Source organism: Netta rufina (assembly GCF_964035555.1).
Source record: "Netta rufina genome assembly, chromosome: 17".
Taxonomy (NCBI): domain Eukaryota; kingdom Metazoa; phylum Chordata; class Aves; order Anseriformes; family Anatidae; genus Netta; species Netta rufina.
The window spans coordinates 12988768-13016025 of record NC_140141.1 but is presented as its reverse complement, the minus strand read 5'-3'; the positions used below and the strand labels follow the sequence as shown (position 1 = coordinate 13016025).

At 44.3% G+C, this 27258-nt stretch overlaps 1 protein-coding gene across 1 annotated transcript; it reads right to left on the bottom strand.

The window, feature by feature from the left end:
- Window positions 1-836: 836 nt before the first annotated feature.
- Window positions 837-26315, bottom strand: LOC311215991 (P2X purinoceptor 7-like; the record flags this gene model as incomplete). The annotated part of the gene is made up of 25 exons (XM_084297452.1): window positions 837-1470; window positions 2170-2265; window positions 2350-2415; window positions 2499-2592; window positions 3657-3793; window positions 4104-4245; window positions 4352-4432; window positions 4641-4737; window positions 5218-5290; window positions 5374-5445; window positions 6429-6576; window positions 8060-8216; window positions 10181-10634; window positions 11103-11198; window positions 11994-12110; window positions 12208-12273; window positions 12704-12797; window positions 17440-17570; window positions 18017-18146; window positions 18692-18772; window positions 21811-21907; window positions 22871-22943; window positions 23846-23917; window positions 24460-24592; window positions 26191-26315. The coding sequence occupies 25 exons, from the start codon at window positions 26313-26315 to the stop codon at window positions 1438-1440; spliced, it is 2865 nt and encodes a 954-aa protein (XP_084153578.1). The 3' UTR covers window positions 837-1437.
- Window positions 26316-27258: the final 943 nt, after the last annotated feature.

The following is a 27258-nucleotide window of genomic DNA, read 5'->3' as shown; positions in this document are numbered from 1 at the left end:
CCTGTCTGCTGTTCCTTAGTAATAAAGCTCGCTTTTTTCTTATAGTGAAGTAAACATTTTGCTTGTGCCTTGGAACTGGGCTACAGCTTGATTTCCCCAATTCCCCTCCTTTCAAGCGAGCCCAGTGCTGACTGTGGGGTTAATGCTGGGTACGAAGCCTTTTGGGCTCTGAAAGCACACACAGGAAAGTGCTATGGGGAAACCGGGCCTCTTGTGCTGAGTAGTTTTCTTGGTGGTCCCCTCTTACCTATCAGGCAACTGATCTGTTTCTTTTTTAGAGTCCTGAATATTGGCAAATTTTTATACTGTTTGTTTAATGACCAAGGCTTGTGTTTCATTCCTACCCCTTTATTATGCATTTAACTTTATCAGGTGTATCAAGTTTAAATACTGTGTATTTACCACTTTTAAATTATATTACCGAAGAAGAAAACAACTAAGTGTTTTTCCACACAGCTGTTCAAGCTTCTCTGTACAAGTTGAAATAAATGACATGCAACCACACCCTGAATTAGTTGATCAAGGGGAACCGTTATCCTGTTTGACTGGTCTTTATCAAACAGATTTTGCTGGTTGAAAAAGGAGTCTGAAAGCTCCTTCCTATGTTACTGGAGCCTGGTGCTGTACCATTACTGGGGATCTTGGACAAGGAGGAGACAATGTGAATTATTTGTGGGCTATTCGTGTGCACAGACTGGAGAGCTGACTCTTGGCAAGACACCATTTGAGTTGTTATTCTCAGCTTGGTGCTCAGAGCAGCAGCAGGCAAATCAAGAATGAAACAAAAACAAAACCCAGCTTGCAGGACGCCAAGAGGGCTGATAGAAGTTAACATTTTATTAAAAAAGAAAGCAAATTTTAGCACAGTGGCACAACAAAACAGAAAACAGGACTTATAACCAGTAAACCACGTACCGTAGCACAAGGGAATGGGGCACCGCTTTATCTCAGTTGATGGCCACTGGAGCTTGGGGACAATTAAATAGAAGGAAGTCTCACCTAAACATCACCATCCCTCATGGTGAGGAAAAGTGACCTGATAACTGCTCTCCTAAGGTTAGGCAACACATGCCAGGAGCCACGTTTGCTGTAAGGAAGAGCCTTTGCTGCTCTCTGCTACCACTGAGCTCAGGGAAAGGAGGACTGTTGAAATGACAATGACGTTATCCCAAGCTCATCTGTGCAGAGGTCTGGCACAAAACCACGAGGCTCTGTATGTGCTTAGTGCAGTTCACCTGGAAAGAACAGACAGATCCAGTTCTCCTCTCTGGGGGTTGGTTCTGGCTAGCAAAAGGTGGCGAGTAGTGAAGAACATCCCTTTCTTAGGTTTGTTCCCCCCTTCCTTCCAAGGAAGAGAGGGGCAGGTCTCACAGCAGGGTCAGGGAAACATTCACAGCGTCGGTTCACAGCAGCAGCTGGTGCTGCAGCAGCAGGAGATCAGGAGTCGGTTCCGTAGGTCTCGCCATCTCCCTGCAAAGATCAGAGATTACGCTTATCTGCCAGAGAACTGTTCTTCCACTTCCTCTCACACAAAACCCTCTCTGCACAGGCAATCTACTCTCTGCTACTGGACTCAGACTTTACAGTGCCAGTGGCAGCAGGTCTTTTGACTCAGAAATCCTCCTTTTTCTGCACTGCCTACTGAGCACAGGGCTGCAGAGCACAGCTCTGCCCTCAGCACCAGCCAAGGAACCCCACCAGAGGCAAGAGGAGGGCTAAGTCCTACTGGCCTGATGGATCCTTTAGCTCCTGAAGGGGAGTGGAACTGGCCATCAGCAGCCTGGTTTCAGAAAACACCTGCCCAGGGGCTGTGTTTGCTTGCAGCAGGAGGAACCTCTAAAGGCTTTGGGGGGATTTGAAAGCAGCAGAACTGTCTACAGCTTGTGGGAGGCAACTGCCAAGGATGGCAACCCAGAAGAGAGATGCAGTGGGAGCACAAGTTCTTGAACATACACTTCCCTCTCCGAGAGTGGTTGCCCAGGAAACACAGTATTTTTTTCTAGTGCTTCTCCCCACAACAGCTCTGAAGTAAAAATGAGCTGCTCTGAGGACAAAGTTTCCTCACAGCTGTGGTGCAAAGCCTGTGTTTGATGTGGACTTTGTACATCCTGTTTCAGAACGCTTCCTCTGATTCCGAAGGCATCTCGCCCTGCCTTCATTGATGCTTACCATCTCATAATCCTCCACATATTTGTATTTCTTCTCCCGATAGTAGTATTTCTTCTTCATGCAGTTCAGGACAACAAGGTCGCATAGCACTGTAGCCTAGTGGAGATTGGAAGAATTTAAGGCAATGATCCTCAGAACTCAGCCACTAACCCAGAATTCAGTCCTAGTGCAGTCACTTACCACTCCGAACAGCGCTAAGCCAGAGCCAATGTTAATCATTGTAGGAATTACATCAAACTTTCCTGCCTGGAAGACAGTTACAAGGCTAAATATGTTTTTTCTGCGTCTCTGAAAGCCCTCACCCCACAACCTCCATGAAGTTGCCCTACCTTTCCAAACACTATGATGTCAAAGCGGATTCCATAGGCTTTGACAAGTGTCCGCGATTCAATGCCACTGCTATCCTTGTAGTATTTTGCAAACCTAAAAAAAAAAAAAAGGTAAGTCAGAGCTTAGCTGGAAATATTGAGGTTCCTTATGTGATCTTCATGCAGCATCCAGGTGTGTTCCCCATCCCAAAAGGATGGGCTAAACATTTGTACTTCCACGGATTAGTTTACATGCAAGCAAGCACATACAGGAGAAAAGCCCAGAAGAGGCAAGTTTAAAACTGCAGTTAGCACCAGCCCAGTCAGGAGACTTCTAAAGGATAGAGAAAGGAGGAAGTTAGGTGAGCAGAAGGACAGATGGGGAGAAATTCAGCTACACATGAGAATCAGCCCCTCACAGAGGCAAGCAGGAGGCTGTAGGAGCACAGCAGCCACAAGAGGGCAGGGCCGGGAGCAGGCAGCGCGGGAGGCAGCAGAGCTCACAGCTCAGCTCGGCACACAAAGGCGGTTCCTTGTCCCACACAACGTGACTCGCACGCAAATGACACGGAAAAGGAATATGAACAAATAAGTGAGATTAGACTTACTCTGTCACATGGCTCACTAAGCCAGGAGGAAGCACAGAAGAGGGTAGAAGAGAACAGGAAGGATTGGTAAGGGCAGGCACCATGGTCTGCAATTAGCAAGAGCATCTCAGACCCTGCACCAGCTGGGCTGCGATATCCTCCAGCCTGAATCATCTGACACCCCAATACCTGCAGGCCTGGCACCTCCCAAACACGGACATGCTCTGTCTGCATGGCAGCAGCTTTACTGGTGGTACTGAACCCACCCATACCAACCAGCACCTGTACGTGGTGGTGTACGCCAGAAGGATGCTCTTGGTACAGATCTGGTCTCTGACTGACAGAGACACCTTCTAGAGGCTAGTTTTTCCCTCACCTTGTACAGTGAAGGAGGCCCTTCAGCCTCCCACCCCCGTGCTCCCTGCCCCTTACATCTCACAGCACCAAAGAAAACCTCCAAGCAAGTTTTACAGCATCAGAGGAAGTCCAAGGACCAGCTGCAACTGCCAGAGGAGCGCAGGCAGCCTGCAACACTGTGCCAATGGCAGGCGGAGCCACAGGCACAGCAAGGTCCCTTCCATTGCCACGTTACCTGAAGTTGTACCCAGGTGAGACGGTGTGGGCAGTGTCCTTGTTGTCAAGGCGCCGGAAGGAATATTTCGGCACGCAGTAGGAAGCAGCTCTGTCAAGGTTGCAGTCCCAGTTGATCTGCAGCCCCATGACTCCACCCTGCCGAGCAGAGGAGAGGAGCTGGTGAGCAGTCCAAGAGCCTGAGTAGCCTAGCACAGGGCTCTGGGCTGAGCAGGACCCTGATGACTGGCTCATGATGCACGCCCAGTCTTTCCCACTGCTACAGGAGAACACAGCCCCACCAAGGCACCCAAGGCCAAATGTTGCTAAGTAGAGCTGACTCTGCTCCCTCTGGCCAGGGCAGCTCTCCATTTTGCAGCTAACGCACGTCCCATGGCTCATGCCACCAGGCGGGGGGGATGATTACTTACTGCTCCTATCCTACACACCCGAAAGGTCTGCCAAATACCTCCACAGCCATCTCCTGGAAGTTCTGCCCTGCAGCTTCAACTATTTTCCCTAGGCGAAAGATAGGGCAGAAGGGATCTGTCTTGGAGTCATAGATGCAGTTCTTGAGGTAAGTGGAGTTGATAGTGGGGAGGATGTTTCGTCTATAGGGGAACAGAGAGAGGAGATCTGTTGCATCTTCTTCCACTTCTCCAGCTCCCCTTTACTGTCCAGGAGGCCAGGCAGCACAACGCCTCGCACACTACTTACTTGGTGAAGTTGAATTTGGGATACCAAATATTGTTCTTCACCAGAATGGTGAAGTTCTCGGCTCCTTGCAGGAATGCTGGCCTGCAAAACAACAGAAAAAAATAAGTAAGTTTCATTTATATTTTCACAAATAAGGTCTTCATCACTGCAGGGCCTTTGATGATAACCTCTTTAGCTTTTCCCAATAGTAATGCATAAGGAAACGCCATTGGTTGTGGCAGAAACCAGCTGTGTACTGCTGGCCTCCTCTCAGGAGGGCCACCACAGAGTAAGAAGACAGAGCTCTCACTTGGGTATGTGATAGTCATCCTCCACGGGGCACCATGCAAAGACTTCACAGGTCTTGATGCTGTTGTTGTAATTTACACATTTCCCAGTTTGGATGCCTGGAAAGACATGCACATGGAGACACTCCCAAGGAAAAGTAAAGAGGTAGTATTTGCCCTGTGATGTCTCCTCGCTCTTTAAGGTGAAAGCAGTCTGCTTGGAAGGGAAGTGCCACTGTCTAATCCTCATTATTTTCCATTGCAACTTGTAGTACAATTTCAGAGAAAGAAGCGTTTTCCAAGTCAAATCCTCATCTATGCATGTGAAACTGCTTCATGGACTTAAGGTCTTGAAAAAGCTCTCACACTGTTTACTAACTCACCAAAGCACACATCCATCCAGTATCCACCCAACGCAGTTAAGCCCATCTGCTCTTCCCTGGAAGAAAAATGTGAGCTTCCTTTTCAGTTCTCTTAGGTAGGAAAGAATGAGGACAAGGAGACATGACAAGTGGCATGCTGCTTCCTTCACAGGAGAGTGGGCACAGCGCAGAGATACCACAACACAGAATGAAAGAGCCCTTGCAGCAAGTTTCCTACCATTGCTGTGGGTGCTGACATATCCTGGAACACAGCTGTTGTTCTTGCTGCACTCTGTTTTATCATCTGGAAGCTGGACAGGAACAACAATTAAACAAAACTCCAAAACCAACTCCTGACCACACCACGTAGGATTAAAGCAGACCCTGTACCTACCTCTGGACATCGGCCCTGGGTCTGGTTTAGTGTGAATATCATGTTGGTCATGACAAACACGCTGTTCTCCTCCTGAGCATGCAAAGCAAGAAGGAAATTTAAGAGTGACAATACTGTGCAAAGCATATCCACGGCACTGCCCCAAATGTCAAAATGTCTTTACTGACAAAGCTGAGATGGTCCTGCAGAGGGGGCTTGCTAAAGGAGCAGGATCCCACGAATATCGCCTGATACCACTGCCTTTGGGCAGAGGAAGGAATGTGGGACTAGCAACCCCTTCTGTCCTCCCACTTGGCCCCTCCTTTACAGTATGAAAACAGATCACAGAGCTATTCTGGGAGTTACAAAGCATGACTAGGAATAAAAATCCAGCCGCAAGCTTGTTCACAACTCTCACTTTTTTTTTTCAGTATATCTACTGAACATTTGACCAGTCTTGGTTTGTTTCTGCAGCGAACACCACTTCCATTACTTTCAGATCTATATGAGTTGGGATCTGTTCTTTCCTCCTGCTCCATTAATATGCAAATACGATCACTCAGCCAAAAACTGGCTGAACACTATCACTTTCTGCACCACAACTGACGCAGACAGAGTGACCCACAACTAGCAGCTTGGCCACGTCTGCCAACCCTGAAGGCCACGTACTTCCCACGCAGTGCAGATTCCTGCAGACACACCGCCAATCAGTAACTACAGCAATACCTCCTGTTCAGTTCCGGATCAGATGAGTGGCAGGCTATTCCTTGGGCTTCTGCCAACAAATTATCTTTGAATTGTTTGCCTTTGAGAGTAAGAGGGAGGATGTGGTTATTGCCACAACTTTTTCCTGAAGTCTGCAAAATTATCCTTCATATGCATACACACAGACACACCGACACACACACACACACACACACTTTGCTTGAAACAAGCTTCCTAATCTGCTTTATTTGCTACATTCTCTTGTATAAAGGCCATGCTGGAGCAAAAGCTGCTCCAGACCTCATTGGATTTTGGCAGAGCAGCAGCTGTTTCTTAGAAAACCCACCCTCTGCATGTGAAATGATTCATACCTGAGGAGGGATGACATAGTCAGCTACATCCCAGACCCTGGCTCCCAAGGAGGATGTGTTTGTCAGCGTTACTCCTTTCACCTTTGTGGTTACAGAACTGACCACAGAGTCTGTTTCCTGGTAGCCCTTCTCCCACACAAAGACCCAGCTGCAAGATAGGGATTGCAAGAAAAAAATAAAGAAATCAAACCACACAGCACACAACAAAAAGCAGCTAAACATCATAAATTAGCACTGGCAGTGGGAATTTCACCTTTTTCCATGTGTAACTTGAAAAGGCAGGTCCATACAATTTCAGTGTTTTGCTACAAAAATCACAGGATCAGCCATCTCCCTTCTGTTTTTTCTTAAGTGGTTTGGCAGTGTCTCATTACTGCATAATTGTATGTACGTCCTCCCACTCCCACAGGTGAAGATCAGTTCACAAGAGGGGAAACATCACAGGGCTCTGCCATGGTCTCCACTACAATCGCCAAGCAAACGTCACTTTGACTCGGGGCAGTCAGAATGGCCCTTACTGCTGTATAGGTGGTGGGTCAGGTCCTTTGGCTCTGGTCCACACCATCTATTTTTGGCTTTTTATTTAGGTATTAAACAAGAATAGGATGAAGTTTCCTTTCACCAGCTGTGTGCAGGAACGAGAAAGAGACAGAGAGTGCGCTGCAGAAACCCCCTGTTAGTGAGAGGTGTAAGGATGCAAGAAAGCAACTCTCAGGATAACCAGTTCGTGACTTTTCCCAACTACATGCCTTAAATAATTACAGTTTTCAGGTTTCCACTGGCACTTACTGTAAAAGCTATACACACATCCTTTGCTGCCAGTGAAGGATCCATCTCCTCAAAAAGCATTTCAGAATAACTGGAAATTAGGTTAACTTTTACAGCTTATACAGATATTTCATATCTTCTCAGACTGGAGCAATCCACACACAAAGCACAATCTTTGCTCCTGTGACCAGGAGGGGCTGCCCTGGTTTTTCCTTGCTCCTAGGGATGGGGCCACACTGCAGGAGTAATTCCTGTCAGTAAAACATTGACCTGCTGCCTCCCTGGTCTCTCTCATGGCGGGCTGTCCACCACCTGGTTGCCAGGTCTTTCCTCACAACACAACGCTCTTTGCCTCGTGCGAGCTTTTATATGTTATAAAATGCTACCTGGGACCTGGCGACAGGTGGGAGGGAAAGCCGCCAACCCCTCTCCAACTTTACACCATTTACGTCCTTCTGAAAAGTGATTTGAAGCAGCCAAGACCCAGTTACCGTCACCAACAGGCACACATCTGCCCTATTCCTGGAGCTCACCCCACATTTCTTCCCCCAAAACGCCTCTATCCCACACATTTCTTCCCCCAAAATGCCCCTATCCCACACACTCCCTCTCCTCAGGCACGACCCCAGCCCTCCCCTCAGCGCCCCGGGGGTCGCTTCTCGCCTCCCAGCGCCTCCCTGACAGAACCGGGGACCCGGGCAGCCGCCGGCTCCTTCCCCTCAGCCCCGAGGAGCCTCCGCCTTTAGGACAGCCCCAGACCGACCCCTGCTGCCCCCTCAGCCCCTCGGGGCTCCCATGAGGAGCCTCCCGCCCTCCTCCCTCACAGCAGCCCGCCTCCCTCAACGCCCAAGCCCCCAGCTCACCCGATCACGTAGGCGAGGATGGCGAGCTGCACCCCGCGATTGACGAGCCCCACTTTGCGGCTGCGGATCAGGACGATGCGGGGGGTGTCGTACTCGAAGAGAAAACTCTGCGCGGCCCCGCACCACACCATGGCGGCGGCCGGGAAGGACGGGCGGGCTGCCCGCCGCCCTCCGGCCCCACACGGCGGGCAGAGGCCGCCGCCGCCCCGCCGCGGAGCCACAGCGCCCCGAGCAGCCCGGAGAGCGCCGCGGCAGCCCCCGGGGCTCGGAGCGGCTCCCGGCGCTTCCCCAGCTCCTTCCCCGCCCGTTCTCCACAAGCTGCCTGCCAGACGCCCCTGCGGCCTCTCCCCAGACTGTTTTCGGCAGGGTTAAGGGGGTGTCCCGCGGCCCTGAGTCCTGTGGGGCGCCCCGGGATGAGCCGGGGCAAGGCTCTGCCCACAGGCTCCCCTCAGCTACCCCGGCAGGGCAGCGGGGGTGGCCTGGGGCCTCAAAATTCGTGTTAAAAGAAAGAACCGGGCACTTGTGGGTCCTGATTTTTTTTTTTTTTTTTCTGGTTTGTTTGTTTTTCCACACTCCTCCTTGTTAGCAAGGTTACGGGGAAAGAAAGTAGCAGGCAAAGAATTAGATGAAGAGAGCTCACCAAGTGGCGGTGGGGTTTTCAGACATTGCAAAATCACTGAAGAGATTCTAACTCAACTAGTAAAAATGCTCTGTTTATTACAAAGCCAGTCAAAAGTGACAGGAGAAAAAAGGGGTGGGGGGTGTTAAAGAAAAACATACATGAGAAAAGTGAAAAGAACTTAAAAATCACAGTTTTAAGTGAATATCCATTGTAATTCTTCCAAAAGGAAAGATAGCGCACGTGTCAGAACAGGAATGCATTCATGCCAACTGTAATCTTTTCTCACTCCAGATATATAAAATGATGCAATGTGAATGTTAATACAATTAATGTATATTACAACTGAAGATAGAAATATAGCTGACAATCTCCTAGCCATATATCCCAAAATGTATGTTGGGAATTGAAACGGCAAACTGCTGGTTTAGCTCGGAGAGAACAAAGCTTAGTTGAAAGGAGTGCAAAATATACACGTTACAATCCTTCTCACCCTGTTTCTACAAAAATAGAACATGGCCAAGTACAACAAAAAGAAAGAACTGAAAAGGTGTTGGAGCACTGATTAATCTACCCTAAATTTGCTGTTCCTTGGCTGTGGCCTTATGCATCACTGTAAAAAGCAACTTGCACTGTGCTGCATGCAGTAGGAGGAGGTGTAGGAGGCAAGGCCTGTTAGAAGCTAAGAGCAAACAGGAGGACAAAGACTAACATTAAAATTCAATGAATATGAATGAAATGCCTGAAAATATTAGACAAAGATGGTAAAAGTACTTTCCACTGTAATTCCCGGTTTAAGGTAAAAGGACCAATATAAAGAGAACAGCTGGGCTTTTCAGAAAATGCTTTCTCTGTGCCACTGAAATCTAAAATAAGCCTGTTTAATCTGGACAGACTGTCAGGCCTTTAACAGCGAGTTATGAAAATGCATACTCACTGGCCTCCTTCCAGAACCTCTGATCCAGAGCTGCAGCAAGGTGGTGAGGCTAGGGGAGAGAAATGCTCAGGACTACATCTTCAACTGATCTCTCTTTTGGGCTTCCTTCTTTCAGGGGCCACGCTTTTAGATGGTTCTTGGCTCCATCTTATTTTCAGGGTGCTGGTCATCTCCTCACTCATCTGGGAGTCTGGCACACGCCAAAGCAAAGACAGGAGACCTGGAACCTCTCACTAAAACGTAGCCTTAAGAGTTCACCCCAGAGGCTACATTTCTAAACCACACAGGGTGAGTCACAGAGCGAAACAAAGGGAGAAGTACGTACTTTAGCTCAAGGTACTTGTTCCTCTAAGACAAGCAGTAGGCAACAGTCCCTCTCTAATGACAATATACAACAATTCAGCTGCACAGCAAAGATTTGGGGAAGTCACACACTTTCTTTTTCTTCTTCTTTTACACGTATCAAAAAAAAAAAAAGTCCTATGAAAGAAATCAAAGGTTAAATGCCCAAGGTAAGCCACAGCATGAGCTCAAGTTGTGCTGCTTCCTCATTCTATCTTAAAACCAGTATAGTTGCCATCTGCTTTGGGATAAGTACTTCTAATCACCCCTCTGCAGCAACTTGGGATGACAGCTCTGTCTTCCAACTCAAAAGAGCCAAAACGCCAGTGAACATACTGCTTGTAAGCAGCATGACGTAGCTGATTGCTGGTATTGTCATCTTTCAGGTCCAGAAAGGGGTCTTCGTAGAGAAGGGCTTTATTCAGGGTTTCTTTGGACAGCACCAGCTTCTTAAACCAATAGGTGGTTGTGATGCACGGCCCATCTGTGCTGCGGCAGCAGAGCTGCTCGTGAAACTTCTGCGTCAGATTGCATTGGCCACAGCAGCACCACTTGGGGCACTTTGGAGAACGGGTGCTTTGCATTAGCCAACTAAGCTGAGATTCTTCAGTGTCATGGTTCTCCCTGGGCTCCTTGGTGAAGAAGCTGCAAGGATCACTGAATTTCACAGGGTGATTCTGCAAAGCAATTCCCAACATAAATTAGATGATAAAGCATTGCTGCTGTTTCATCCATCTGCAGAGAGAATTTACAACAGTGATCCTCACCACTGGGTCTTTCATTTGACACAGCACAATAAGTATAATGATGATAGATCAGCAGATCTGGAGGAGGATTATCTTTCTGTGTTGCCAACGCCCACCCTTGCAAAATCGAATTGACACCTTACAAGTTGTTTCAACACCAACACACTCCCACTAGCACATGCCCACTACAGGAAAGCAGCAGTTTTTAGCTGACTCTAGAAAATACATCCTCTGGTCACAGGACTTACTAACTTTAGGGGGGCAATAGGAATCCATTTTTAGTCCCTCAGGATCTAATCTAGAAATATGGGGAAGGGGAAATCCAAATCAGTTTGAAATGACATTCCTCAGTTCTCTTTTCTGAAGAGGGAATCCCGAAGGTTAAGTGTCTGCCTTTACCTCAAAAATGCTGCCTTCAGCATACTGCAAGCTTGTTTTCAGAGGCTTCTTTATCAAAATAACATGTGGCTTATCAACATAGGACACAAGCATCACCTGTAGAGCAGAAGAAATGAGCACTGTCAGCTGGAATAGTTACCTAGAAAGCTGGGGATATAGCACAGTTTTGCAGTCTGTATGCCGACAACAGTTCCCTGCAACTGTGTGCTGCAAGGGTAGATGTATCCCAGTATCTGGGATAGCAAGGACATGGGCAGCAGCAGGGACAGACGAAGCTAAGAGGAAGAGAGGTTATGGAACTAACTGTAGCTACCTGCAGGAGTGCGGTTGTGCAGGGCCTTTATGTGGAGAGTTCATCTTTGCCTTTCTTTAAAAAACATGTGTCTAAAATGCTGGGGAATTAGTAGGTGTACCCAAGAGTAATAACTGGTAATGCCTTGAAAAAGAGGAAGAGGAAATTCAGGTTGGCAGGGAAGAGCCTTTGAGCAAAGCCCTCTTTGTAGATAACCCTTCTGTGACCTCCTTCCCCTATTTTAAAGGGTCACTACTCCCAGCGTGTTTCTCTGATAGAGATGGTGTTGCTCTGCTCTGCCAATGATCTATGTGCAGAGCCCACTGCAGCCATGCAGTGCACAGCTCCATGGAAGCTCCCTGGAGATTCTCTGGCATGAAAAGGAGGAGGCAGTTCCCTTTGCCAACTCCTTTATGCACTGGATCCCACAATCCCTCTCACAAAAATCTCTGATCTCCTAAATCCACAACTGCAGGCTGCACGCAGGGTGCAGAAGAACAAAGCCCAAGCAGTGAAGCAGGAATGAACCACACGGCAATTACGAAGGGTTTGATCTGTGGCATTTGTGTGTCTACTGAACAGCAATTTGCATTCTTTACCTGTTTTGGCTCCAGCACAGTCTCATACTTCTTCCTGATTATATTATCACAGAATGGTATTTTGCAGCAGCAGGAGCAATTGTATAAGAAAAAAAAGATTTCAATGGCAGTAAAAGCCTGCATAAGAAAGAAAAGCAAGTAGTGATTCCACTTTCTTAATGAGACTGGAGTTCTCCAGAACTGGCTCTATTAACACAAAAACCAAGTCTCTCACCAAACCAAAATAGGTGATTGTGGATCCAATGAATGTGAAGAGTTCAACACTTCCAAATTTTCCACCCTAAAGGAAGCATAAAAGAATATCTGGGTAGCAAGATCTATAACCACTCACTCATCTGAATGCCAGTTCTCTTTTTGTCCTTTCACAATGATTCATCCTTCCAATCCCAAGATTACATAAACTACCTCTAACACTTTGCAGGGGAAAATAAACAATTTGAGAGGGAAACAGCGGTGACACACAAGGTTCATGATAGACAAGATACCTGTTATTCTTTGTCTAAACAACAATCCTGTCTCTCTCAACCCTGCTATTTCATTCTCAGCTTTGTTCTCCTATGCCAATTGAGTTTAGATCTACTAATCTGACATGACTTCCTTTCCAGAATGATGGACAGAAGAGGGGAAAGGGGAATATGGCAGACGTAGGGCTAAAGAAATGGTAAGTTTTTTTCTCTCCTCCCTCCACAAAGAAAAACAATTGCATTTACTGTGCCAAAGACGAGGATATCAAACCGTATTCCATAGACTTTGAAAAGTGTTCGCTGCTCCTTTCCATTTAGTAGCTTGTAGTACCTTGCAAATCTGCAAAAGAAGTTCAACCATGGGTAAAGCAGTTAGAAAACCCTAGCAAGAATATGTGAGGAACTGGCAATGGCAAAAGTGCCCATGTTCTAAAGTCTTTTAATGCTACATTTTCCACTACCTGCTCTGAACTCCTGAGGACACTTCAGCATGCTGGATTATCACTCATTTCCAACTCCTTAAGCAGCAGAGAGTGCCAAGAATCACATGGGCCTTTATGAACTTCCAGTTTCTTATTCTATCAACAACATGACCCTCCTGATGCACAGCTCACATCAGCTTATGGATAAATAAACAGTCACAGAGCATGCAACAATGAGATCTTTTTCAAGCCTGACAATGAAAAGCTGGCAGTACAGACAAAATCATTACATTAAACTGAAAGACTTACTAAAACACACAATGGCACTAATTCTCAGCTACTGAAAACAATACCGTATGTCTTTTGCCTCAGACTTGCTGTCAGGATTTAAAATGCTGTGTTGTTCTTGACTGGTTTACTTGAGTGATCTCTAAATCCTCTTCTCCTTCATTTAGATAAATAATTTGAATTGCAATTTGCTGAGCTAAAGGGCTGCAAGGTTAGTTCCGTGGGTGTCAGACACTCACAGATCACTCTGTCATTGTTAATCAAAGTTTGTTTTTATAGTTGGCTGCCTGTTCTACTACAAGAAGAGTAACTGTGTTTAAGAGGATATGTCTAGCATAAATACTATCAGTTTAGCCTTCTGATTTCCAGTGTCTTGGTTTACTCATTCAGATTATAGAGACAACTAAAGAAGAAATACTTTTTCCTCCTTTTTTTACTCTTTGGGTTCAGTCCCTGCAGCTCTGCTTTGCCATCTTGATGCTAACGAACCAGCCCAGAGCGAGCTTTTACTTGATTCCACTCTGTATTTCGCATTCCCTTTGCATTCTACTCCAAGCTAAGTTTGTCAGACTTTTAGACTACTCTTAATCAGTTTCCTAGATCATTTGCTTCTCATTCACAGAGATACGATATAAAATTCTCTGAAGGAAAGTCACTCAGAAAAACACAGCATAATGTGTTCTGCTTTCTTCTTGCTTGCACAGATATGAAATACCCTTTTTGCTTGTGCTGAATGGTTCCAAAGTCTGTGACCAATGCATGTTTTACCAGCCAGCTCTTAGCCTCCAAAGCTTGCAGGTCATTTAGGCTTTATTTTAAAGTTTTCCTAACTGTTTTCAGGATCAGAGGTTTTCTCTAGCCCTCATGGTAGAGGTTATTTCATATTTCTTCTTGATGGCATACAAGCTTTCTTCTCTGTAACAGCTTTGTGCTCAGAGATGACCTGTTGGGAGCTTTCTTGACCACCGTCTGAAGCTTTGCTCCCTTGCACCTCAAGTAGTTATTTTCTTTTAGAAGGCTTACATCTTCCCATTCAAGTCTATCACAAAATTTCCTCTGGAACTGGGCTAAAAGCAATAGGACTCCATGCAGACAGGTTATAACCTGCCTAGAGTCCCCATCTGGACTGCAGGGGAAGCAGCGTTCTATAACCTGTTTCTTAGGGTCTTTTCAAAGTTTTCTTCTGCTACTGATCTCTGCTAGCTTTGGGATGCTGGGCTGGATGGACCTCTGGTCTGATAGCATGTTACATTCTTATGAAATGCCACACTGATGAATACAAGTTTTCTTGAAATATATTTATTGTAGGATCATTTCCTTTGGGTAATTCTACTGAAATCAGCAGCCGTTTATACAGGTTTGCACACACCAGCTCAACACTGTGGCAGAGTTTGTGCACATTCTTCCCTGAAACACCCATGGCTGTTTTAAATGGTATTATGTTCAAACTATTCATCATCCTTCAACTTTCACTGTTTTCACTTTTTGAATTGCTGCACAGACCTACTCTGCACCTCTTTTTAAATTTTGCAGACATCAGAGAATGGCTTTCTTTTGCCAATAAAACCCCTTGATTAACAGCTGTAGAATCAGGCCATCTGGATGTTGTCTGGTATCCTGTACACTCTCCCAGCAGGCTTGCCTGTGTTCTCAGATGAAGCTCACTTCCTGGATACTAGAGTTTTATTTCCTTTCAGCACACATTTCAACTGCACCACAGCAAAATAACCTGCTACGGCACTTAGATGTGCACAAGTCGATGGGGCCGGATGGGATCCACCCAAGGGTACTGAGGGAACTGGCACAAGAGCTGGCCAAGCCGCTTTCCATCATTTATCAACAGTCCTGGCTATCAGGGGAGGTTCCAATCGACTGGCGGCTAGCAAACGTGACGCCCATCTACAAGAAGGGCCGGAGGGCAGACCCGGGAAACTACAGGCCTGTCAGTTTGACCTCAGTGCCAGGAAAGCTCATGGAGCAGATCCTCCTGAGAGTCATCATGCAGCAATTGCAGGGAAAGCAGGCGATCAGGCCCAGTCAGCATGGCTTTATGAAAGGCAGGTCATGCCTGACGAACCTGATCTCCTTCTATGACAGAGTGACGCGCTGGGTAGATGAGGGAAAGGCTGTGGATGTGGTCTACCTTGACTTCAGCAAGGCTTTTGACACCGTCTCCCACAGCATTCTCCTCAAGAAACTGTCTGCTCTTGGCTTGGACTGGCGCACGCTTCGCTGGGTTAGAAACTGGCTGGATAGCCGGGCCCAAAGAGTAGTGGTGAATGGAGCCAAGTCCAGTTGGAGGCCAGTCACTAGTGGCGTCCCCCAGGGCTCGGTGCTGGGGCCGGTCCTCTTTAATATCTTCATTGATGATCTGGACGAGGGCATTGAGTGCACCCTCAGTAAGTTCGCAGATGACACCAAGTTAGGTGCGTGTGTCGATCTGCTCGAGGGTAGGAAAGCCCTGCAGGAGGATCTGGATAGGCTGCACCGATGGGCTGAGGTCAACTGCATGAAGTTCAACAAGGCCAAGTGCCGGGTCCTGCACCTGGGGCGCAATAACCCCAAGCAGAGCTACAGACTGGGAGAGGAATGGTTGGAGAGCTGCCAGGCAGAGAAGGACCTGGGAGTGATGGTGGATAGTCGGCTGAATATGAGCCAGCAGTGTGCTCAGGTGGCCAAGAAGGCCAACGGCATCCTGGCTTGTATCAGGAACAGCGTGACCAGCAGGGCGAGGGAGGTGATCGTCCCCCTGTACTCAGCTCTGGTGAGGCCGCACCTCGAGTACTGTGTTCAGTTTTGGGCCCCTCGCTACAAGAAGGACATCGAGGTGCTTGAGCGGGTGCAGAGAAGGGCGACGAAGCTGGTGAGGGGCCTGGAGAACAAGTCCTACGAGGAGCGGCTGAGGGAGCTGGGCTTGTTCAGCCTGGAGAAGAGGAGGCTCAGGGGCGACCTTATCGCTCTCTATAGGTACCTCAAGGGAGGCTGTAGCGAGGTGGGGGTTGGCCTGTTCTCCCACGTGCCTGGTGACAGGACGAGGGGGAATGGGCTTAAGTTGAGCCAGGGGAGTTTTAGGTTAGATGTTAGGAAGAATTTCTTCACTGAAAGGGTTGTTAGACATTGGAACAGGCTGCCCAGGGAAGTGGTGGAGTCACCATCCCTGGAAGTCTTCAAAAGACGTTTAGATGTAGAGCTTAGGGATATGGTTTAGTGGAGGGCTGTTAGCGTTAGGTTGGAGGTTGGACTCGATGACCTTGAGGTCTCTTCCAACCTAGAAATTCTGTGATTCTGTGATTCTGTGAAAATAATCTTTCCACTGGTATTTTGATGCTTAAAAAACAGGATTTCGGGCAAACCCATTCTTGGCATTTTGACCCTAGCTGTTAATCTGATACTAATATCCTCAAAACTACTCCAGTCTTCCTCCAAAAGCCTAAGAAATCCCCTTTGCCTGCAGAAGTCTATTGAATAGAAACATCGCTGGCCTCAGCCTTGTAGAACTGTCCCACTTTTAACTTGTGTTCTCCCCCATCTCCTGTCTGTGGTTGTCAGCTCCGAGGGAACACCTATTTGTTCCTTGTTTGCACAGCTCCATCAGAACTCAGCTTTGACGTATATTGGCAGCTCTTTGACAGCTCAGACACTCATGCTAGCATCACCGACATATGAAAACCCACGATAATAACCAAAGTCAAAAAGTGCCGTTACACAAAAACTTTGTCCTAGATTTGAGGGATAACTTTAATTTTAAACATGCTGATATGCATTTGATAAATTGTGTAACTATTTAGAACTAGAGTCACAACAAGATTTTTTGTCAGGATTTCTCGTAGGTCTGCTGTATGAACACAGAACCAAATGCTCTAATTTACTTTTAAATAAATCTTGATTCAGTGAACTGTAGGGTTACCCAGATGTTAGCAAAACATTTTATTTTATTTTATTGCCTTAGGAAACTCACAAATTTAGGTAGTTTAAAGCTTCAATTGCCATATGGTGGAACCTGCCCAAACTATTTTCTGTGTTAGTTCCCAGAACACTTGTGGAAAATTTCTAGGCCTTTCAACACAGAAATAAAACCTCCTACCATACAACCATGCTCACCTGGAAAATGACCATGATGATACAACTGCAGTAACTGCAAGTTAAGGACATGAGTACTGAAGCAAAGCAGAATCAAATGTTCAGTTGTTCCAAGCTGTCATCCTCCATACCTCATCACATCTTCGCTTCAACTCAGAAAACACCTTACTTGCTTCATCTAACATTTTTTACCTGAAGCTGAAACCAGGGTATTGGGTTCTTGTTTTGTCATCAAGGCGGCGGAAACCATACTCTGGACTGCAGTAGTAAGACCAGCTGTCTAAGTTACAGTCCCATTTAATCTCAATGGCAATTATTCCTCCCTAGGAACAGAAAAAGTAAGTGTGAGGACTAGTGTGATTGCTGCCTTTGCTGAACTTTTTAATGCCAAACATAAGCCACTATTTGTGCCAGTCCGACTTTTGGATAATTTTTTCCTGAAGTAACATGATTTATGATGTGCTTTGGTAGAATTGAAAGATGATCATGAGTGACAGCCTTATATAGGGCCTGTTTAAATGAAAGGTGGTACAAGGGCCTCTACAAGCTACAGTAATACAAACCAAATAGTGTCAACTCTGTCAACGCAGGTTTCATCCTGTGAGATGGTAAATACATTTATTTTTTAAAATGTGAGGCTATGTTGGTTCTCAAACAACCTGTTTCTAAACCTAGAACACTTCCGTTATATGGCAGTCAGCAAAATATTCAGGAAGAAAAAGAAAGAAGTTTCCACACTGAGCATAAAAAAGAAAGTAGTATCACAGACCTTTACTGCCACCTCTGAAAAGTTCTCTTTTGCTTCCTGAAGGATATCTCCCAGACGGAATATTGGGCAGAGAGGGGAAGTTATCTTGTTGAATGTGCAGGAAGAATTGAAATTTGGTGAAATATTTTGTCTGTGAAGAACACATAGAGTTGTTTAAAATTAAAAACAAAAGCTGGAGCAGCTATAAATACAGCTAAGGGACTTCACTCTTAATAGAAGCTGTGTTAAATGTGCTCAGATTGTACTTACATGAGCTTTTGTTTTCACATCTACCAGATCTATATTTCCCTAAGTGAGATCTACAAATCAAGATGAATTCTTTACTCTTTGAATATATCACAGGCAAAATTTACCTGAGTAAACTAAATATTTTCACTTTATAATCTGGACCACACACCTGTTACATTGTACTTTAGTCATTTTAGGCCAACATAAACCAGTATATCTGAACGAGCGATTTTATTGTCCTGTGCCTGGGAGGCTGTGATCCCAAGCTCTTCTATTTCTCTTGGTTCCTGAAGAATTAATAGGACTAGAGACTTAACAGCTGTTGCTCATGCAGATAAAGCCCTGAAGACAGCCTTTCTGAGTAAAGAAGGTGCCAATTTACACAATCCTTTCTTTAGAGCACAACCACTCACTCTTCAGAAAGCATTTGGGAATGTTTGCACTTACACGGTGTAATTAAATTTTGGGAAGTGAATGTTGTTCTTTATTAGCACTGTGAAGTCTTCAGAACTCCTCAGAACAGCAGGCCTAGAAGAGAAACATCAAATGAAGTAACTTCTTGTACTTAAATGCATCATTTAATGCTATGCTAATTTATTACCTGGAAAATTGTCAGTAGGAAGAATATTTTGCTGAGAAAGAGATTGAAAAGCAGAGTTAAGTGACTCAGGGAACCAAGAAAGATAAAGGTCATTCTCTTAGTTTTAGATATAAATTGTTCTCTCCCTCTTGCTCTTGCTTGTGTGGGCTGAGCCTAAATGTGTGCTACGTGCAGCTAAAATATGAGCTCACAAGACTTCTCATATAACTCTTGCTACAGAATAGTAGTAAGAGCTTATACCATTTGACAGCTGATTATTTCTGCACAATGACAAAGGCAGTTTCATTGCTGGTCTCCACAGACAGGTGGCCATTTATGCCAGAGCTGCACAGCTAGTAAGAATATAAGAATGAGCCATGCTCTTATTCCTAGAGGATGTCTCTGGAAGTCAGGTGTCAATCACATCATCAAAGGCTGTTCTGCCTTTCTAGAAGATACCAGTTCAAGGGCTTACCCTGCAGACTGTGGGGAGACAGTGGTTTGTGTCACTAAATATGTTGGTGAACTGCAAACACCGTGGGAAGCAGGCTGCCAGTCCTACCCTTCCTCAAAAGTCATTTTTCTGAAGCTAATGTGGCAGGAAAGAAGGCACTTCTCTACAAGTTGCCAGCTGAGTAACCTTGGCCTAGATTGCATGAGACAATCTCTGCTACACCCCAGGACTTGCCTGGGCTATAGAAGAGTAACAGATGCAATTTTTAGCATTATATGTCGTGCACAGGGACAGTGCTGGACTGGAATATTCGCACAGCTCCCTTTTGAAAATGAGTCAGGAAAATTTTAATTTTCATCAGGACAGCCATTCCAAGGGGTGTAAACAGTCTTCAAAGCAGTCATCCATATCAAGGACAATGCTTCTAAGCATGCAGTATTTTTCCTATCATTGCACTTTGAGCAATGCCTCTGCATCAGAGATCTGTGATGACTAGAAGCACATTAGTTGGGTGACAGTTTCCATGAAGGACATCTCAGAGCATCTCCTAAACAAAGTCAATGAATGAGAGACGTGGCTGCAAACCAATTTAATACTTGCAGATACTATCTGGACATAAAAGCTTCTGAAGAATTTCAGTGTATGACAGTCAAGACATGAATAATGTATGTTAACTGTTAAAGAGCTAAAAATGAATGAACCTATAACGTGGAAGTGTCTGCAACTCATCCACTGGGAGGCATCTGAAATCTGATCCAAAGATGTTCTGGAAAACGTGGTGTAAACACCTATCCTTGGGCCAGCTAATCTGACAGCTGTGCCCTGTCTGAGGCAGAAATGAACAATCAAAAATAAAAGAATCTTCTTGCCAAAATGCAGTAGCTTTGTTTGGCTCCTTTGTTCAGCTCCAGCCATAACTAACGGGAAGGAAAAGGAGTACTCCTGTATAGCTCATGAAACTTATCTTTCAAAAGAATTTGGACAATAAAGACAATCATGGGTGTAACCAAAACCCAACTCCCTCAGTATCTCAACCAGACGGCAAAACTTCCTGGGCTCTGACCTTTCTCTTATATATTGTTCTGGTAGCAAACAAACACTCAGCTTTGCTATTTAGCAATTCCTCCTTTTTTCCTTGCCAATGAAAATTGTGAAGAAACATTTTACATCAGAGGTTTGGATCAAACCTCTCATCCATTATTTTTGGTCCCTGGTAGTGATCAACTACTGGCACTGTAGAGGACGATTAGGAAACAAGACAGAATGTGTCAACTGGACAATGTAATAAACGACAAAATTCCCTTTGGAACACACGGCAGTAAGCCTACACAACATGGCATTTGGAAATGACTGGCAGTCACTGAGACTTTATCAAAAAAATCCTAAGATTCCAATAGCTCAGGAAGCTCATGCATATCTTTCCAGGATGCTGTATGAACAGTAATATCCTTCCTGTTTCTGGGCAAAGCCTTTTTTTGGATCACAGCTCTGTCTGCAAAAGTAATGGCACTTCCTTTAAAGAGCTGAAAAAATCTCAAAGTTGCTGCAGGAAGTGTTGTGAGCCCTGGATGGAACCTGGCAGTGGAAAAACTTCTCAGTCTCTGGCAATAAGAAAAGATGGGATATATACACAGAATCATGCTTGTTATCTTTTAAAAGCAGTGAGTTAATGGAAGTGGTAATTGACCTGGTTTCTTACATGTATATTTCAAAAGCTGGTTGAGAGAAGCTAAAATTGATTACTCATCCACTCTAAGTCTTAGAGCGTAATTTCCAGCATCTCTGTAGAAATCAAAACGATTATAAAATTTCTTCATGCTTTGGCTGATACAGAAAGAAAATGGACCAGTTTCTTCTTGGAACACTGCACACTTATGCGATTACAGAGAAAGATGGCCACAGGGCTCCTCCATTCCACTCTCTGGGTCACAGCAACATTGTTCCCCAGAGTCTTTTTCCTCCAGTTTTCTTCAGCTCACTATTATGTATTGCCAGCATTTCATCACCTGTCTAGAAAGGATGAAGATCCTGTTCTTCAGTCTGGAGAGGACCCCCAAATGCTACTGTGCAGCACAGACAACCAATCCAGTGCTACTGTTCTGAGTGGTGGAAGCAACCTTGCTGTGGTAAATGCACCCATAAGGAGCTTCTACACCCCAAAGCACTGAGCCTGGCAGAAGAGAACCCCAAGTCAGGAAACCTATCTCACACTTTCCTTGACATTTGAATTCATGATCTAAATGCCTCTAGTGAACTCAAAATGAGCCTGTGACATCTAAAATTGTTTTTCTGGAAGCTGTATGACGTTACAAACTGGAGGCTCCGGCTTCACTGCACAATCAGCAGGACAATTGTAGAAGGAATTCATTTAGATAGAGTAAGCATTAACAGTATGGCTGTGAAGAAAATAGCTGTTTTACATGAGATCTGTATGTGCCTGAGCAAAGTGATTATCCTAAAATTGTATGACTCTGTCAAAGCAAATCCTTTTTTTTTGACAAAAAAAAAAAAAAAGGTATATTTTTTACTTACACAGGGGGGTCTTCCTCCATTGGCACAGGGCACCATGCCATGATCTCACAGGTTTTAAGAGTTGCATTATACTGCACACATCTTCCTGTCTGAACTCCTGTAGAGAAAAAAGCTCTTATTCAGCAAACACGAGTTTTGCACCATATAGAGAGTTTCCACATGGCAGTGGATTCCTCCTCAAATATAAAGCAGAGATTTTGACATTATAAATTCTTGCAGCTTTCTGTTCAGGACCAAATCATGGTCCTGCCACACATCATCAATCCTTATTTAGCCCTTTACTTGAGTCAACAATACTTGCTGTTGTTTGGACTGAGGATGAAGTACTTTCCTGCAAAGTTTTACATGAAGTTACATATCTGAGTCTTGGTATAAACTGAGAAATTAGCTGTTTCAGTCAACTGAATTAATTAACAATTAATTAAACAATTAACAAGTTTAATTCAACAACATAAGCAAATTAAACAAGGATATAAAGGTAAGCAGAAAAACTTAATTCTTTCTATATTCCTGGAGAGTCAGCATTTTTTGTGAGTGCCCTGTCTTTACCAGCTAAAGCGCTAATTCAGCCAGATGCCTGAATTCAGGAATCCCAGCACTACAAACAACTCACATAGCTGATGAAAACTGTAAGATGTCTTCTGGACAACTGGCCCTCAAAAAAGGACAGATGTCATTGTCTCATTCTGAGAACTAATTATCATGGGGATGTTACAGACCCTTCAAAAAGATCCTGTAGTCACTCCCCTTGCTGAGCAGTCACGAACTTCAATGGGAGTGACTGGGAGTCTTAATTCACATCACGGTCTGCACTCCTCTTCACATTTGCCCTTCCTCTGCTCCCTTTCACTGTTTTTCTTTTTAGAAAGGGCATATACAAAATGGTAAGAACTCTGTTTTTTCATTTCAAAAATAGGTTATCAGATATCTCTCAGGATTCTGTAGTGTTCTACTGCAGTTCTTCTCCAAGTTTGAACTTGTACATTCTGCACTGGTCAATAACGCAACAGAAGGTAGTACCCACAAACAATATTTAAATCTGAAAATGCCATTTACCTACCATTACTGTGGACATCTGCACTCCCTTTTTCACAGGACTTGTCTGTAGAGCAGATAGCTTTGGCAAAGGGAGCCTGAAAAAATGACATAAAAGAGCAATATAAATATATTCCTCTCCACACCTATGTAAAAAGTCTTTCTTAACTTCAATGCAAAAATAGTAAATAATGAGAAAATAATGCAGAGAAAGTATAATCCTTACTTATTATTATGCTTATAACAAGCACAAGGCTAAGCTAGCTGAAAAAAAAAAAAAAAAGGAAAACAAAATATTTTTCTCGCTTATAATAACACTTTCCTTTATTATGTCCTTTCCTGTTTTGTGTACTCTTTTCTGTACTACTAGGTGCAATAAATCTAATACTGGACTATTTCTTTGTTTACTAACAGCTCCATAAACTTTTGCCAGTGAAAGTCAACTTGTGTTTAGGAACTACTCTGCAAAGTCCCACTTCTAGGCCAGGCAGATGAATGAAGAGAAGAGCTGCAGCTGACTACCACATTCGGGCTACAGAAAGGAAGGAAGGGAACATGTAGGAATGAGCGACAGCAAGAGCACCATACCAGCAGAGAAGCCTGATAGCACTTCTCTAACTCTGTCATCCCTTCAGGTTTTTCTCAAGACCAGCAGCAAAGCCAGAGAAGCTACACCGGCCTGAATGTCACCACTTCCTGAAAGCGATGCAGGTACATTTGGCAAGGTCATTGCTACAAGGCAAAGTCACAACTGACAACTGAATCCCCAAGAAACACCAGAGTAGAGGAAAGAAATGGAGCAATTAAAACAGATTTTGCATGCTTTCTGTTGAGATACAAGCATTAAAAGCAGCAGTATTTGCTTGCACAGGATGGTCCCAAGGACAGTCCGCTCTTTTACATCAATGTTAGTATTTGCTCCTAACTACTGTCTATTTGTATTCAATACCATCATCCTAAATATAAATTACCAAAAAAAAATATAAATATATATATTTACCTCAGGGCATCTGCCTTGAAGCTGGTTTTCTGTCTGAATGATGTTGGTCATCACGAAAAAAGAGTCTCTCGACTACATGGAGAAAAGAAAATGAATCTGATTGAAATTTCAGAGACTTGTTTCAGACCTCAGTCACTCCAGATCATTACCTGGAAGGACTGTGAGGCTGTTTCTGCTCTACCACCCCCCTAACAGACATTAAAATTCAATCTGGCTTAAACAGGAAAAGCCAGGGACATCATCAGGGCATAAATGAGCAACCAGGGCAAAAAGGCCCTGATTTTTTATTTTTTAATCTGGCATTGCAGCCGAGAAAAACATGCTGGCACTAACTAGTAATGATACTACTGCGTTTAGTACCACTATACTGGAATAAATCTGTTGATTTTGTAAAAATTCATAACAAATAGCACCACAGAATTATCATAAAAGAGGATAATCTTTTTCCTTGTACCGGGGAAGAAAGGGTAGATTTGGTTTCGTAGACTGCTGTCTCACTTGTAAAGTCTCCTTTAATGTTGCTGCTCATTCCAGGAGAGACATATCAGGAAAAAAAAAAACACAGATGTACCAACAGAAGTTGAATATTATGCTGACATTAAATTAAGACTTGCCTGCATTGGTATGGCATATTCTGCTGTATCCCAGATCCTGCTGACTGCATGAGCCACTCCCTTCACACTAGTGCGAACTGAGCTGGTAACTTCTTCCTTCTCCTGATAGCGCTTGTGAGCGATGAGGGTGTAACTGGCAAGGTTAAACAGAAAGAACAGGTACACTCATAAAAATAAAATTGGGTCAGTTTTTTTTTGTATCATTTTTGGACAAAATGCACTGCAAGATAAAGTCAAGCATTTTCAAGTAACTGAGAGCCTTTTGGTGTGAGACTGATGCATCAACTGGGCCAAAGTTTCCCTTAGATTCACCTTTGCAATGTTCAGCTTTGTCAGGAATGAGTTCAAATACACACAGAGAATTTCTATTTTCACCACTTAAATGCTATAGACAGCATTAGGTCACATCCTGGTTCTTCAGATGCCATTTGTGAAACACCAACTAACTGCAAGGGGGCTTAATGTCATCCAAAAACTTTTGCCCATGGTGCATTACTCTACTTAGACTTTGACCTTTTGTGTCACAAACAGTAGTGTCCTCTCTATATTTGGGATTTATATTTTTTTTTGGGGGGGTGGAGAGCTTAAAATACTTAGTCTTTAACTTTCCAGAGTGAGTACTCTTGCATGTCATTCTGATTGCTTTAAAAATCTTGTCCTAATGCTTTTACTTCCTCGTGCATTGTGTGTGTTAATAATAGAAAGTCATCTCTGTTTTTATGCTGACAGGGAAGTCATTTCACTCATCTAATTCATGAAAGAACTGACAACTTTGAAAACTATTGTATGTTCAGAAGGTACTTTCCTCTCTACATAAAAGTACCATAAAAGGCTTTATTTGACAAACTGGCTGCATAGCCACAGGAGCCAGCACCATTTCAGTTTAACAACAGACTCTTCTGGAGGGAATAAAAGTTTCTGAAGGACAGAAACCGAAAGCAACCGATCAATGCTCCTCCATTTATAGTGTCTATTATAACAGTGTTTCAGCCTTTTCCTTCAGGAGAACGGTACTTTGGGATAATCATGCGTTTGGAAATTGGCAGTAGGAGCCCAGGTCTGAGCAGCAGTAGGTGCCTGCATTTCCTGCCGAATTGATTCTTACTGAGATTGCGATCAGTGTGCTCAATGTCCTGGCGTGTTGCCCTCCCATAAGAAAGAAACCAACCATCTAAATTTGCAGACTTTGTTCAGCAAAGACTTATCACTGAAAACAGCCCTACTTTGGGAGCAAAGAGGAAAATCTGCCCTTTAGAGGCAATGAATTACTGCATATTCCTAGAACACCTTATTGTTCTTGAAATCTGCTTCAAGGGCTAATTTGGCTATTTCATCTGTTAGGTGTATCTAACCCTAGATAGGAGACTCCGGAACAAGATCTAATCTCAGAAACACTGGTGTAAATCTGAGATTTTTAGTGCAGGTAGTGTGGTTTTAATAGAACAAAAATGAGAACCACACAGCAATAAATGAAACTGAAAGCATTTGTTAGTAGAAACCCAGCTCTGTCCTAGTAACCCCACCCTGTTAAGTAACCTCCTGTGCCCAACTCCCACCACCAGGTTCCCACTGCCACATCCATCTTCCAAGAACAGCCCAACACCAGAACAATGGTCTTGAGTTGCTGCCACAGAGCTCAAAGCACTAAAAGCCACGTTGCAAGCCAGACAACCTGCGAAACAAGCAACATTTCTTAGTGTACAACACCGTGTCCCATCACCCTGCACTTACCAAATATATATGGCAATAACTACATAAATGAACCACTTCGCACATACACATCCAACGCTCCGAAAGCGGATCGATTTTGGAGAGTCATAGTGAAATGGATCCTTCAGACAGCCACACGAGACCATCGCTGACACTTCCTTTTAGAATGAAATTTCTAACAGTTGCAACTGGTTGGTGCTGTCTTTTTCCACTACTTCTCAAGCCACACCACTTAAAGGCACAGGCAGAAACCTATGGGAGTACTGGGGTTCCCCAGGCCTTCTACAGAAAGGCAGGTAGTGGATCAAGGACTGATATTAATCACAACTAATATAAAGAAATGGCAGACAGGATGCCAAACACCTTCTTTACCTGTCCAGAGAAGGAAAAGGACAAATTAACCTGTTTTAGTTTTATAAAATAAGGCGAATTCCACTAAAAAGTAGCCTGACTCAGCCTGTTGACAGAAAAACAAGCTCTTTGCAGCCACCCACGTTTATGTACGACAAAGACAGTTTTCAGAGGGAAGATTTTTTGAATTCCCTTCAACTGAGTACCCCTAGTGTAAATTTATGAATTCAGACTTTTTTCAAAGAGAAAAGTCAAAATGCCAGATGCATTAATGCTGCTAGTATGTTCCCCAGCTAGCCCAGCTTTCTACAGTTAAAAAGTTCTGGTTTGGAAAAAAATGAGAGAATTTCCTGCTAAGTTCTCAAGTCCTATTTGTTCAATGTCTGGGGGAGAATTTCCTTTCACTGAATCAATCCAGACATCAAGCCTGACTTTGAAAGCTCCGTGAAGCAGTAAATACTTTCAAGCTCCTGACCTGACTTGAAGAAGGATGGGAAGCTTTTATATTGCTTAAAAGGCTTGATTCTTCTGTGTGAATTCAACACTTTTTTTTTTTATTTATTTTTTTATTTTATTTTTTTTCAAAACGCTTCAGCAGGAACAGGATTAGGGTTCACATTAAATTTGGAACAACTACCGTGGATCAAACCGCGGGACTGTTAGCACCGGACACTTATTTTGTCTCCAAGAATGGCCATAAATAGATGCCTAGGGAAGAACGTAAGGACCAAGAAAGCA